Consider the following 15,447-nt stretch of genomic DNA (forward strand, 5'->3'; position numbering starts at 1 on the left):
CACTTAATCAAGCGTGGTGAACGGGCTTGCACGGTCTTTCCGTGGTGCAGAAGTCACCTGAGGTTCTTCTGCTTGTTAAAACAGGCTTTGTTGGAGTCATAGAATAGGTTGGGTTGGAAGGGACCTTTAAAGCTCATCCAGTTCCAACCCCCTGCCATGGGCAGGACACCTTCCGCTAGACAGGTTGCTCCAAGCCCCATCCAGCCTGGCCTTGAACACTGCCAGGGATGGGGCAGCCACGGCTTCTCTGGGCAACCTCACCACCCTCACAATAAAGAATTTCTTCCTAATGACTATCTACCCTCTTTCAGTTTAAAGCCATTCCACCTTGTCCTGTTATTACTTGCCCTTGTAAAAAGTCCCTCTCCAGAGTTTCTGTAGGCCCTTTTTAAGTACTGGAAGGTTAGGGTAAGAAACAGCTAAAGGTGGTTGGATTTAAACAGCTTTCAAGAGAGAATTAGTGCATTACATTTAAAAATAGGATAAAAAAGCATCAAAATAATTTGCAAATCAATAATTCTGATGTATCATCACACCACAAAAAGCAACTTTTTAAAATCAGGCAACTTGAGCGCCTGTGATCTCTTGGGAAGCAAATGATCCTATTGATTACATAGCAGAAATGCTCCATTTCTTGTGTTTGTCCAGAACTACAGCTGAAATAATGGTGCTGGTGAGGCCTTCTGCCCCATCCAGCACGACAGCTGCTGCACACACTACCCAGGAACCAAAACCCTGCCGCTCCTGATACCAAATGTGTCAACTTCTGCAAGGTGGCTTCTACTCTTCTTGGAAGCAGTACCCAGAAAAATCCTTTCAGGATCAAACTGGGATGAGAGGCAACACCAGTGTGACGATGGGAGGCTTGTCGTACATCAGTATCTCTTCTTTGATGTGGTCACTCCACTTTGTACAGAATAAAAGTACAATTCACGTATGTAGTCACTGGATTTATAGTGTTTTGCTGGAGGTGTTTCAGACATTAAATGAGTTGTGCTGGTGAGAGTCATCTTCCTCCACCTCATTTTTTTCAGCTGTATCTACTTTTATTTATCTTCTAATCTCAGCATAACCAATCAGCAGAGACATGTGAAAAATTTCTAGCCTAGATTTTTCTAGGTGTATTAAGATTTTTTAAACCAACTGGGTCTGCACAGTCATACCCTTCAGAGAGTGAAAGTCAGTACTGTTATCACTGGGAACACTTCTTTTGCCAGTTACATTTCCAATAGTCTCAGTTAGATCTATGAAAATGATCTAATAAATAAGAGAACTGCTAATGAAATAAACCGTGCCCTATGATCCTAGTGTTCTTCATCTCAGATGTAACTGTTGCTTCAAGAACAGTCAACAGTGTGTGTGAATATAAATGACATACATACAATGATGTTAAAAACATGTATCTAAAAAGCACCTCTGATTTATAATGCCCAATGTATTGCATACATGTGTCCTTATGTTATTGTCATTTCACTGCCTTCACGTTAGCTTTTTTCTCTTCTAACTCCTCCCCACTCTCTTGATTTTTGCAGTCATGGTGTGGACTAAATTAGCAATGAAGTTGTTTTAAAAAGTGATCCACAAGGGAAAACAGTGGTGAGGTTTACTTGTAAGAGTTCCTTGATTAACCATGATTCTATTTTTCTACTAACCTGGAGAGACTCTTCCCTTGAGATATGACATTTTAATTAATATATTCTTCACCTTCCTTTCAGTTCTAAATCAAGAACCATCTAGCATGAAAGGTATGGCTAGAGCTGAAAAATGCTTTGACATAATGACAAGCTAATGATATACTACACTTGTTATTTAGTCTGTAGCGACAAACGGCTTGTAGCCAGGTGGTTTTCCTGATTGCAATCTGATCTATGATCTGTCACGTCTTGTGAGGGAGGGTTGCTTCCATCTCAGTATTCCCAAGAAGGCACATCCGTTGATATTGGACTTTATTCAGGGCCATCTTCAGTGTTGCAGCCTCATCAGGAGATAGTAGAGAACATAAGGAGCTCGAAAAAGCAGTTTTAAAGTTTGAAATAGAAACTGTATTGTGAGGTGACTTTCCTTGAAAGTGAGGAATCTGTCTTCTTCAATGTGCTGAGAAATTATAGAATTAATAGGAATTTGATAGGAAGTGGTCAGTAGCTACCAAGATTTCATTTCTGTTTTATCTCCTTGAAAATGATTCACCAAATATTCAGCATTTCTTAAGACTAAGACCAAAACAGGCAAGGAAGAATGCACTTTGTATTAATTGAGACAATTATGCTTAACTTCACAATGACCCAAATACTCCAGGTTTGAGTTACAGCAAGAGTGTATGAAAGGATCCTGTATATTATTCTTGGACCTGTGGAATATGATGATCCACGTATGACAAAGTAGTAACTGAAAAGCTTATAGTAATTTATGTTATTGTTAAAGTCAGGCCTTAAGAACAGTTTGGCCTTCACACTTTTTAGAAAGAAATTTTGTGTGAAACCAAGTAGAAAGGGATTCTGATCATGGCTGGGACCTTTGCTGCATTGATCATGCATGACTTTTTGTAAGTCATTCAGAGTGAGGAAAGAACAGTATAAAGGGAAACACGTGATTTCTCTTTTTGTTCACTTTACTTTTACTTTACGTGCATCCTAGCAGAAACAAATAATGTAGTAGAAAGAGTAACTACAGTTCTTTAAGTACTGTCCTACTCTGGAATTCTGTAAGTCTGCCAGACTTCCAGACAAGACAAAGGTCAGACCCACTGATTTGTCCTCTGCCTTTTACTTGAGAGATGTTATTTCTAATGAGACGCCTCTCGCTGTTGCTACCCATCTGTGAACATTCTGGAGGTTGTAATTTGCACTGTAACCCGGAGGCAGAGGTTTACTTTCAGATCCGCATCTAGAGCTGCCCTGTTAGGACTCGAAATTGCTCTACTGAGTCCTGTCAGTGAGACGCCTCCTTCAGCTAACATGGGAGAAGGCATAGAGAAACCCACTGTTTTGTGTTTGAGCTCTGCAATCACGAGATGTTGAATGTACACCATTTACTAATGACTCTAGTAACGGTGCTAGAGGGACCATTTTAATTTATTCTACTGCTCAGAACCCGCTGTAAAGCATCTTTGCCTCCCGCAGCACTGCATGGCCGAGCTGCCCTCCCCTGCTTGGCAGCTCTTGCTCAGCTCTTAGCGGCACCTGAAGACTACAGCGGCAAACCCACAGCCCGTTTCGTAACCACCAGCGCGCATCTTAAACTAACACTGAAAGGGCGGGAGCGGCGAGCCCCACCTGACCCAGACGAGCCTCTGGGTTTACATAAGCTCCCCGAGGGCAGGGATGGGGAGAGACGGGATCAACCGTGCCACTGTTTCACCGCCCACCCGCCGGGCGCTGAGGGGAGCCCTGCTGCCACCGCCACCGCGCATGTGCAGCCCCCACGCACACCACGGGAGCGTGCAGGGCGCTATACATAACAGGTCAGCGGCCGCGCGCCCGCAGGATTTGCGCGTGCGCGTCCTGCTAGGACGCGGCGCCTCTGGGAGCCTCCTCGAAGCCCCGTGCTCATCCGGGCTCCTCCGACACGGGCAAGGGGAGGGGAGGGGGCTACGTCTCCGCCCCCAGCGCCGCGTACCCGCCGCCTTGCACCGCCCCGGCGAGTGGGATTCTAGCCGACATCGCGGCCTGCCCCGGCTGCCCTCCGCCCCGCCGCGGGAGCGGGTCCGGTCGGGCCCCTCGGCTTCCCCGTGCCTGCGCCTCCTACCCCTTCACTCCTCAACACCGGTAGTAAACACACTTCAGAAACGTGAGGGCCGGTGGTCACGTGGGGGTGAGCCTGGCCAATCGGCGGCGCGGGGCGGGGCGCGCGGCGGAGCCCCGGCGCCCGGCGCAGAGTCACAGGGCGAGCGGCGAGGCGGCGGCAGCCGGCTGGTACGAGGGTGTGCGGCCGCACTTACGGCCGCTTCTCGCGGGCAGGGGTGGAGGGGGGGGCTCGGAGCCGCCACCGGATCCCGCTCTCCGTCTCCGCTCTCCGTCTCCGCTCTCCCCGGCGCGGGGGCTCCGCGGGGGTGATGCGTCCCCGCTGGGCGGCCGCCCCTGCTGTCTCCGCTGGGTCCTAGAGCCGCCTGAGGTGAGGGCCCGCGGGCCACCCGCCGTTGCTCGCCCGGGCGCCGAGCGGCGGCGCCGCGCCATGAGCGGCCCCGCGGGCGGCGGCGGTGGTGGTTCCCGCTGAGCGCCCGCGGCCCCGGCCCCGGCCCGGCCCGGTCCGGCGGCGACATGGGGGTGAACGCCGTGCACTGGTTCCGCAAGGGGCTGCGGCTCCACGACAACCCGGCGCTGCGGGAGTGCATCCACGGCGCCGATACGGTCCGCTGTGTCTACATTCTGGACCCCTGGTTCGCCGGCTCCTCCAACGTGGGCATCAACAGGTGGCGGTGAGTGTGGGGCGCCGGGAACGGGGGGATTCGATCCCCGCGTTACGTGTGCGGTCACGCCGCCTCCTCACCATCCGCCCCTCCGACCGGCTGGGCCGCCGCCAGCGCCGGCTTCCCTCGCCCGCTTGCTTTCCAGCTCTCCCCGCCTCTCGGGGGCCGTGCTGCACACTCAGCCCCTGCACCGGCTCGGGTGAGAAAGGGGAAGAAGCTGGGAAGCTGGAGGAGGGGGGGATTGTTCCTGTTCCCCAGGACGGCGAGTCGGTGCCCGAGCGCACCCCCGGAGCCGCCCGCGCTGGAGCTGAGAGTGGGGCTGCTGCGGGGTGCGAGCTCTGGGAGAGCAGCCCGAGGGGTGGCTTCCTTCCTTCATCTCAGGACTTCAAGGCAGGCAGAAACCCCCTTCTGTTCCAGGGTGATTCCATTTCTGGAAAAACCGGGAAGCTGCTAGGTTAGTTGGGCAGGAATTTCTCAGCATAGCATTCCTATAGGGTATGTAGTGTCCTTTTCTGAAGCATGCACGTCTGTTACTTACACCTTCAAGCCCGATGTGGTCTTACCTAGTATAAGAGTGAACTTTACTGTGGAGCTGTGACTTGACACCTTCCATGATGAATGTGTGCTAGAGGTTAATGAGACTTGTCTTGTGTGTGCTTGTCTTGCGAGATAAGACATCACTAGGAATCTGAAAGTTCTACCCTTTTAAAAGGATAATCCGGTACAGTTCTTGTATCATCTATCCATCCAGTGTCAGGAACTTGAAATGCTCATGATCTTGGTCTGCCCAGACTGTGATGCTGAGAAGAGTTGCCTAATTATGGATCAAGCACAATGAAAGTTGGCTTAACACCGTGTCATAGAAGAATGACAGTTGAGATACTTTGGGTTTCAGTTCAGTTTGCTTCTCTTTAAGGACTGTTTCTTTCAGATTCAGTAATTTCTATCCCAGGTCATTAAATACTTTACCAGCCAGGTAACTCACCTTTGGAGGTTAGTTAGTTTGTTTTTCTTATGCTTAAGTTTCTGGTTTTCAGAAGATAGAAATATGTTAAAAATGCTTTCAGTGAACCTTAACTTGATGGCCATTCCATTTTTCACTGACAAAAGTAATGTTCAAACCACTTAATAACTGCTAGACACCTTATTTGAAGTTTATAATGGTACGTTTATAGAAGCTTTTAAAATTCATTTGTTTTGAAGGGGCATAAGTTTTCTTTTGAATAACAAATTCTGATTTTATAAAGAAAACTCAGATTTCAGTTTTATGGGTGAAGCATGAACAACTACTTAAGTCTTAAAAGAATGTGGACAATTGGCACAAGTCTAAGTGTTAAGGAAGTCACGTGTCTCAAGAATACTTCATAGGCTTCTAGTGTGTTTTGCAATTGAAATGCTAAGCCATTTTTGGTTATATTCTTTGAGCTGATGAATGATAGACAAATGTGAACTTTGATTCTAGCAAAGGGAGATTCATGTGTTCAGTGCTACTGCTCTTGTTCTTCAATGACTATATAATAGGATCGTTAGCAAATACAGTCATTGAGTACATTTGTGTGTGATGTATAGAATCAGAGTGGTTTGTGTTGGAAGGGACCTTAAAGATCATATAGATCATCCCCCCTGTGATGGAAAGGGACACCTTGCACAAGACCAGATTGCTCAAAACCCTATCCAACCTGGCCTTGAACACTGTCAGGGATGGGACAGTCACAGCTTCTCTGGGCAGTCTGTGCTAGTGTCTCACCACCCTCACAGGGAAAAATTTCTTCATCATATCTAAATCTCCCCTCTTTCAGTTTAAAGCCATTCCCCATTGTCATATCACTATTTGCTCCTATTATAAGTTCCCCTCCAGCTTTCTTGTAGGCCTTATCCAAAGCACTTCAGTCTCCTGGGACTCAAACCTCAAGGTACATTCTGCCCATGGGTTTAAGTAGGAAATCTTTCTGCCTGCATAGCTTGGTTTATGAGATCTTCAGTCTTTTTTTCAGGTTTGAAAGTATGATGACTTTATAGAATAACTGGCTGCTAAAGCTGTGTGTTTAATAGAGTGACCTCAATAAATTTTTATTTGAATGAACAGTTACTAGTTTGGAATGAATCCATTTTAGGTTCCAGGGGTTTTAATGAGCTACTTTGAACCACTGGAACATACATTCACAGTATGCATACACAAGACTTAAAAGTGCAGTGTTTTGGTTTGCCAGTCTCAGTTGACACTTGTAATTAATGATCAAGCATTTTGTCTCCTTGGTCATTTGATGACCATAAGCAAGATCCTTGCTTACATGCCTGTGGAGTGGGGTGTTGAATTAGTCAGAAACATTTTATTTGAGATTAGGAGCAGAAGCCTTTCAGCATTTGGAACATGAGTCAAATGTAATCTGGTGTGAGTTTACAGTGGTCCTTTCTTAGTTTAAGTTGATTGACAGCAAGAGTTTATGTTCTGGTGAGTTTATGGTCCCAGTGCCCTGGGCAAAACTCTTGTCTGTTAGAGTTCAAAGTATGACTAACACAATGGATATGAGGAAAAAGGGTTCAAGGATACAAGAGATCAGGAGGTTTGCTTTCTTGGTAGAAGTAATACTGTCCGTCTGCAGAGTTGCCAGATAGAGTTCATTTTTAAAAATGTGTGTTAAATCTGGCAATAGCAGCCTTTAATACATGGGTGCTTTCTGGTTAACTTTGCTCTTTAAGCAGTCATGTAACACTCATGAACTAAGATTTTTGTGTAATTGTGCTATTGAGCAAGTCTAATTACTAAGCAGTCACATGGTCTTACTGACCTCCTTTCTCCTGGCATTCAGCCTACCTGTTCTAAATTCATGAATGCTACGTAACAAATGCCAGGGCCTTCCTCAGCTCACTTCGTCTTTTCTGATTCCCTTCTGTTTCTTCCTCTTGTTCCTTCTTTCAAGCTGTCAGATCAAGAAGTGCTTCCATTGAGACCTGCTTTTTCTATATAATGAGTTTTCCAGGGTCATTGACAGATCAAGGCTTGTGAGAGGGGGGTTATTCAGTGCAGTAAAAGGTGATGAAGAAATGGTGGAGGGAGATGCTAAATGGACAAAACTGCTTTGATGCATGTCTTGTCAATTGTCCTCAAACTTTTGGCACCAGCATTAGCATGCATCTAATTATGTCAACAGAGTAGACAAAGAATGTAACTTACGTACTCTAGCAAGTAACCATTACCTACTTGTGAAAAAATGTGTTTGCATATGCTCGCAGGCTTTTCCATATTAAGGAGAATGCGATCTCATGTTTAGCAATATTACTTTGGGAAGGTTTCATTTAGCCCTGGCTTTAGCAGAGTGGCAGTTGATCTCAATACCTAAAAAGAGAAATGCAAACATTGTTAGCTGCTGCAGAAGTATTTACTTTAGGTAATAATTTACTTCTTTAGTTTGTCTTTTTGAGTGTGCATGTATGTGTTTGATATGCTAGTTAAGACTGTCATGCAGCAATTGATTTTAAAAGGATGGATAGTCTAATCTTGCCAATCCCTGTGTTATTTTTTTAATCATTCCTGAAGGGAACAACTTTCACTTTTAAAATAAGAATAATAAAATTTGTGTACCTGTTAGACTTTGTGAGAATATTTATGTGTTCAGCATCCTGCAAAGTGAGCTGCTGTTACGGCAAATGGTTGTGTCAATCTAGGAGAAAGAAACGATGGGTTGTTTTTTTTTTTTTTTTTTTTTTTTACACTTAGACCTCAAGGTGTAATAAAAATTAATAACCTGAGGGGAAAAAAACATTTCCTTTCCAGGGCTGTTGGTATAATTCATGGAAATGGGAACTTGTTTAAAAAAATTAATACTTAGACATCTTTCTGTGGCATCTGTAAAATCTTGCTATTCTGTACACTGGGTTTTGAAAATACAGCTTCAGGGTATGTAAGTAATGATTTGTCCTTTAAGGAGCTGTTTGTTGGATGTGGGATTGGCGAAGAAAGGTTGTCAATAAAATTATGAGTGATTGCAGTTTTAAATGCTATTATATTTGTAGCTCAGGCAGGCAAAATTTGTGTGTTGTACTTTGTGTCATTCTTCTATGTAAAGAGGAATGTACAAAATAATTGACTTCCCAGCTAAAAACATCCCTTTGTTGTCATGGTGTAGCACATAAACTGAAAATCTGTTTGATTTACGAAGTATTTAACATCAAACCAATTATCTAAAATATGAATAGAGGTGAATAGAGGTAATAGTCTTGGCTTTTCATATACAAAGACAATACATCAGGTTTGGGAGAAACATTAGTTTTGTAGGTATACTATAGATTCTTTGGGGTTTCTTTTACCGGGTGGGTAGCCTGTGCTCAGCTCTGCTGCTGTAGCTAGAGTGTAGCAGGTCCACAAGGGAACTTCAGTATTCCTGTGCTGTGTCCTAGGCACACTTGTGTGGTGCATTGACCCTGGCTGAATGCCAGGTGCCAACGGAAGCCACTCTAACACTCCCTCACCTGGATGGGGAGGGAAAATAGAATGAAAGCCTTGTGGGTTGAGGTAAGGACAGGGAGAACAGAGATCACTCAGCCAGCACAGGCGAAACAGACATGACTTGAAAAAAATAATTTATTGCCAATCAAATCGGAGTAGGATAATGAGAAATAAAACCAATCTTAAAACACCTTCACCCCACCCCTCCCTTCTTCCCAGCCTCAGCTTCACTCCTGATTTTCTCTACCTCCTTCCCCCCAGCAGTGCAGGGGCATGGGGATTGCAGTCAGTTCATACATGTTGTCTCTGCTGTTCCTTCCTCCTCATCAGGAGGACTCCTCACACTCTGCTCCAGCATGAGGTCCTTCCCATCTAGAGTCCTCCATGAACTTCTCCAACATGAGTCCTTCCTGTGGGGTATAGTTCTTCATGAACTGCTCCAGTGTGGATCCCTTTCATAGGGATCCCTTCCATAGGGTGCATCCTTCAGACTACTCCAGCATGGGTCTCCCATGGGGTCACAAGTCCTGCAGCAAACCTGCTCACATGGGGGTTTCTCTCTCCCCAGGGCCACCTTGATGTCAAACACTTGCCATACAAATCCAATACAACCCCATCATAACTTTTAATGAGTGGCTTCAACTCTAGTGCAGTCTGCAACCTGGAGCACTTTTGTCCAACCAGCCCAGTAAATTGAGGGTGATTAATCTGTAAATTTTCAAATCTGTTATTGAAGAGCAATAACTTGTTTTCAAAAGCCGTGTGTCCGGATGGGAGTTCTGTGGTACCAGGGGCTGGATTGCAGAAACCCTCCAGTGCCACATACCTGTGCTGCCCACCTGTCCTCTTGCACAGAAAGACCAGTTTACACCAAAAGTGCCCACACAGATCAGCAATTCCCTCTCTAATTCAGCACGGTACATGATGATTTACAAAGTACGTCACTGAACCACACTGACGTATGTCTTCATGGTTTTAATCCTGTGGTGTTGATGACAGGGCTGGTTCCACCCTTCTGTGATAACACACAGCCCTGTGGTAAACCAGGTGAGCTCATCAACCTGTCCAAAAGAGATTAGTTCCCATTGTGTTGGGATCAGCTGTGTGGTAGATTGTGCCAGCAAAAAGGTCACAGTAGTAATAGCAAAGAGATGAGAGTGGGGAAGGCAGGTGCTATTTCTTTCTGTAGCGGTATGAAGTTGAGTCAAATAAAAATGGCCATATCGCTGTGGCCTGTGTTGCTTGTGTGTGTAGTAACTACTGGGTGTTTTTTGGAAGGTGATTATTGGTTTATTCCATGGTTTGCATTTCTTGACACCTTTTGAAGTTATATTGCTAAAAGTAAGTATTGGCCGCTTTACTGTGTTAGCAGGAAGGCCTGATTTATTTTCTGTCAAACTCTCAGAATGTTAGAAATAACCCTGCCAGTTGAGAAATCATACTATGCTTGTTTGCTTATTTTGGTGAATGATTTTGTATCACCAGATTCTGTAATGTAGCAATTATGAAACTGGACAAGAAGTCTGCACTGGTTGGTCTGGAGAGAGCAGGCGGTACTACAAATCCAGCTTTATACAGTGTTCAACGTGTTTTTTTTCCAAGTAGCAGTTGTTATAGGCCAGAAAAATACCAGTGATCATTTATGCAATTTGCTTTTTGACTGCAAGATTGATTTTGAAGGAGTTATAATTCCTCAGAATAAGATTTTCTTTAGGGTTTCGGAGACCTGTTTTTACATTACTGGCTTCCAGGTTTGAGGATATCAAGAGAAGATCTGGGTACAGTGTTCTTGATACGGAAGTATAGTGTGTGTACTTTTGAGTATCAAAGAACAAATGCAGTCTTGTAGCAACTCTGCAGGATTATTTCAGTCTTCCTTCTCTTGGGCCCAGAAATCTAATTTTTTTTATTCTACCTAAGCATCAATAAATCTATTCTTTATTTGAGCTGGGGAAGGTAATCTGTGTGCAACTTGTTGTGTTACCTCCTCTGGTCATAAAAAGAGAAGGTGATAACTCCCAAGAAACACCATCTATGGTGAACATTAAAACAACTTTTTTTTAGGCAGTCAAGAATACAGGTTTTTCCCCAGCGATCAGTATGTGGCGGTGTCAACAAATTCTGCATTGTTCTTCAAAGCAAGTTATATGTTATCATAGAATGGTTAGAGTTGGAAAGGACCTTAAAGATCATCCAGTTCCAACCCCTTCCACTAGAGCAGGTTGCTCACAGCACTGTCCACCCTAGCCTTGAACACTGCCAGGGATGGGGCAGCCACAACTTCTCTGGGCAACCTGTGCCAGTGCCCCACCACCCTCACAGGGAAGGACTTCTTCCTAAGAGCTAATCTAAGTCTCCCCATTCCCCCTTGTCCTACATGCCCATGTAAAAGAACCTCTCCAGATTTCCTGTAGGCCCCCTTTAGGTACTGGAGGGCTGCTCTAAGGTCTCCCCTGAGCCTTCTCTTCTCCAGGCTGAACAAGATGAACTCTCTCATCCCATCTTCACAGGAGAGGTGGTTTGGTGCTCCAGCCATCTGATCATCATCTTTTGTCCATTTTTATGCAATAAGGTATTTTATGAAAATGTCTTCATCCTACCAATGGGAGCTAATTTAAAAACAAATTTCATTACTCAAATATTGCAGAAAAGTCTGCTTATCATTGTACCACCTGAACTTTATGGTTTCTGGCAGTTTATCTAGAGCATGGAAGCCTTTCTTTTCAAGGAAGGTGTTTCTTTTCCATAGTCTCTCAAAGCCTGGCAGGTTTTCAGGGTAATTGTATAACCCATGGCAGGAGAAAGGTCAGGCTGCCAGCAGAGTCAGCCATTTTTCCAGTGTGGAAGTTACACTGAAGTCTGTGATGTATTAATTGGTATATTGCAAGAAACTCTTTGCTATAGGGAATTCTGTGACCTTTCCTTAGTGACCTAAAAAAAGGCAGAAGTCAGCTTGAGCATGAGTCGGTTGTGTAAGTACTGTGGGAGTACACAGCTTTCTGTTTTATAGGATTAGCAATTTGCATATCACATTTTAACAGGTTTAATAACTGTGCCTTGAGTAACCTCTAGGAAAGGGCTGGATTTCATTACTGGGACAGGAAATTCATGGTATTTTTGTGCAATACATTTTCCTTCAATCTTTCAGAACCATAAATGTGGAGCACGGTTAGTTTGTATGCTTCTGTATACTTCTGGCTTTCAAGTTCTTTGCAATCTGGGTCAACAGGTGAACTGTAATTGCAATGTTCTTCTAACCCCAAAACCTCCATACGTTTTTCAGGTCACCATTAAGCATTTGCTTTCACTGCTTTGGAGTTCTGTGTGCATAAAGTTTCTTTATGCAGGAAAAATGCTTTAGTGGTGGTGAAGGATAGATTGGAAGGAACTGGGGAAAACAGGTCAATATTGTAATGTTCTGTTTCAGGTGTGTAGATGGAGGCAGCTGTGTCAAAAGTCTATATATATATATATCTATACTTTTGGACCAGTTACAAATCTGAGAGCATGCCAATTACCAGTGGAGAGATAGTGAAAAAATAACACATGAGCTTTGTTAGCATTAGTTTAGACAGTACCTGAGCTGCAGTGAATAGAGCTTCCTAAGGTACACATTTCTTTTTTCTTGAGTTCTGTACTTTGTGATTTTTTTGGTTTTTTTTTTTTGCTTTTTTTTGTTTGTTGTTGTTTTTTTTTTTCGGTTTTTGATTGCAGTAGTATTTGAAAGGTCTGAAAGTCTCTATTGGTAAACCTGGGTAGGAAATAAAAATTTGATAATTCTTGCTCATAATCTCTTTGAAAAGTGCTAATACAAGAAGCTTCTTGAAATACGATGGAACCTTTTCTGGTTATCAGAGATAGAAGGGATTTCTTGCAGCTGAATGTTGGTCAAGATGTACCCTGCAAGTCTGATATCTGGGTTAACAGGCATGTGATGGCATGTGCATCTGAGCTTTTGTGTAATTCATTGCTTCCTCCTGCAACTAAACTAGATAAACTTTCTGGGCCTGGTTTTGAAACTTACTTTATCTCAGTGCTTCTTCATTTGTAGGAAACCATTTCCTTTCCTGTTTAGTCGTATGTGTTCCTTTTTTAACATCTGTTAGTATGTCTGTGACTCTTGCACTGCCATGGAGAGGAAGGGGTGCAAATTTCTTGCACAGTAAGTTTGATCGCTTTTGGAACACAAACTCTTATCCTTTCAAAATGAAAACTAGAAACACTGGGAAAAATCTGTTTGAGCTCAAATTGGGTAAGTTGTGAAGTATGGATATTATGTTGTTACTCATTCTTCAGTGAGAGGTGAAATATCTACAGTGTAAGTTACTTAGGAACAATTCCTGTAAGGAAAACTTGTTTTTTTCTGTTATCTGTCCAAAGCATGGAATCCATGACCTAGGAAATGTTTTACTTTTTATAGAAAGGAACACGTGTAGTTTACTGCTTGCATTTTCTTTTTTTTTCCCTTTTTGTAACGCCAATGTCAATTCTACTTATCTTGTAGGTGAAGGGCAAATTGTGCTGCAGTTGAGAGAGGGGCAAAATAATGCTCAAAAGGACAGAAATAGGATGTCAGCTTTCATCAGAAACATGACTGAATAGGTAACTCCTTCATGTAGGTTGCTTGTTACTTGATGCCTTGTGCATAACTTGTAAAGCATGATCACGATGTGCATGGTTGCAATTTTGCTATGCACTAAATATACGGAACACCATGGCAAGCTTGATCTCAGTTTTGCAATCTGTTCAATTCTGAAGTACTGGAGAAGCATACGGAGAATTGTGAGACTCCATTTTACAGAGCAATGGGTATTAAAAGTAGTTCATTATTTGATTCCCAATACATGGGATTAATTGAAGAATGGAGTGAATTTTTTCTTTCCTATGTTCTCTTGTGAGTTTCCTCAGAATTGAAAATTTTCTGTCTAAATACTGAGGCATGAAGTGATTATTTTTTTCCTTAATTTTGTTTTTCCTGTTCTTACTTCACATTCTTGAGAGTAAGCAAACTAATTTTTTTCTAGGGCTTAAAGTAGAAAAGAGAACAATGCAGCTTTTAGAAGAGATTGCTTACTATTGTTTCCCTTATTCCCCTGTTATGGGAAAGGCATGACTCTATGTCTGTGAAACTGATATTTGCATTTAAAATAAAATAGTCTACACAGCATGTTTTGCCATCAAGGTTTCAGAAGGGTCTTTGGCTGGGGAGGAGGTTGCATTTTGGTTTTGTTCTTTGCTTTTGTAAGTCTTGCTATTACTGAACTCAAGAAGTTGAAACTATCCAGGTCTTAATGATGGTGAGCGAACAAAGGCTGTCATTTGAATTGGTTTATTTAGATTACTTAGGGATGATTGCTGTGACTTTGGGTTATTTTTCACAACAGGCTTGGTAATACCAAATTTGCTGTGCTTAATCTGTGTTTTAGGTAGCGTAGCTGCTGTTTACTGCTATCATGCCAAATATCCTAAATCCTGTGAATGCTTCTTTAAATGACTTGTCACAAGTGACTTTTTCACTTTTTCTCCAGCCTGCTGTTTAACTGGTATGACCTGGAAACATCTTCTGATGTGTAGTTTTGTCATTTTAGGCAGAGGATAATGTTGTAAATTGCTGTGATATTGATTGTTCAGCTTCAGGTGTATTTTCCCCTTTTATTACAAGGCTTTCATAATTTCAGAAGATATGTGTGGAGATCATACTAACATCATACAGTGATGGTGGTTTTCACTGAGCAGGGTTTTTTCATTTTACTGACATTTCCTTTCTGTAAGGTAGTTGCCACTAAACTTGCTGGTGAGAAGTACTTTGAGTGATAGTGTTTTTGTTCTAAACCATGAAGAATGTCATGGGTTTATGGGAGATAATGTGGATCTTCCTATTTTTGTGTTTTAGATTTTGGCTTTCTTCATTCTTTCAAATATAGGTCCACCAACCTCTCTTTTTCAGTGCCAACTCTGAAACACTGTGTTTGCTGAAGGAAAGTTCTTCAATGCTGTGTTACTGGAAGTTTTACTCCAGTTCTTTACTACTTCCACATGACAGCGCACAATGTAACTTACATTTCTGGCACTGGAGGTCATGCTTTCAAACTGGAAAGTGTTACTTTTGTGATCAGATGTTGCTTTTGCAGCAGCAGCCTTGTTTTTTTTTCACAATTCTGATTTTTCTTCTACTAGTCCATCTTTCTTCCAGAATTTGCCCTCTGCACTTGCTGCTCTGTGGCTTGTCAAGTGCAATGGTAAAGTACAAATAAATTTTACTTTGTTGGTTTTTTTTTTAATTATTTTTTTCCTGTTCCTTTTGAAGAGTCTGAGATTTGCAGGAGTAATTGTCTCATTATAGAGGATTTGTGCTCAGGTGGAAGCATGGGGGAAACTTCGGAACTTTTTTAAATTGCACTATCATATTGTCATTGATTCCAGTATTTTTTCCTGCTGAACTTAAAAGTTTTAGGTAAACTAAGCTTTGGAGAGCTTTGCTGTTTGCATTTTGTTTTTCTGCTTTCATAGTATGAGTTATATCTGTGAGAATCTTTCTGTTAACTGAAATTTTAAGATGTACTATACAGTAATGTCGGAATGAGTTGTCTTCTGC

General features: G+C 43.0%; 1 protein-coding gene across 6 annotated transcripts in view; it reads left to right on the forward strand.

Moving 5' to 3' along the window:
* Nucleotides 1-4,019: 4,019 nt before the first annotated feature.
* Nucleotides 4,020-15,447, forward strand: part of CRY1 (cryptochrome circadian regulator 1) — a 38,895-nt gene continuing 27,467 nt past the window's right edge. For all 6 annotated transcript variants that reach the window (XM_061445060.1, XM_061445063.1, XM_061445062.1 and 3 more), the window contains exon 1: nt 4,020-4,414. In XM_061445060.1, the coding sequence (XP_061301044.1) occupies nt 4,257-4,414 (158 nt within the window). In that variant the 5' untranslated portion in view covers nt 4,020-4,256. The remainder of the gene's footprint in view (nt 4,415-15,447) is intronic.

This window comes from Pezoporus flaviventris, unplaced genomic scaffold, assembly GCF_033815535.1.
Source record: "Pezoporus flaviventris isolate CSIRO_AGI_PZ_B2104156 unplaced genomic scaffold, CSIRO_AGI_Pfla_v1 ptg000002l, whole genome shotgun sequence".
NCBI lineage: Eukaryota > Metazoa > Chordata > Aves > Psittaciformes > Psittacidae > Pezoporus > Pezoporus flaviventris.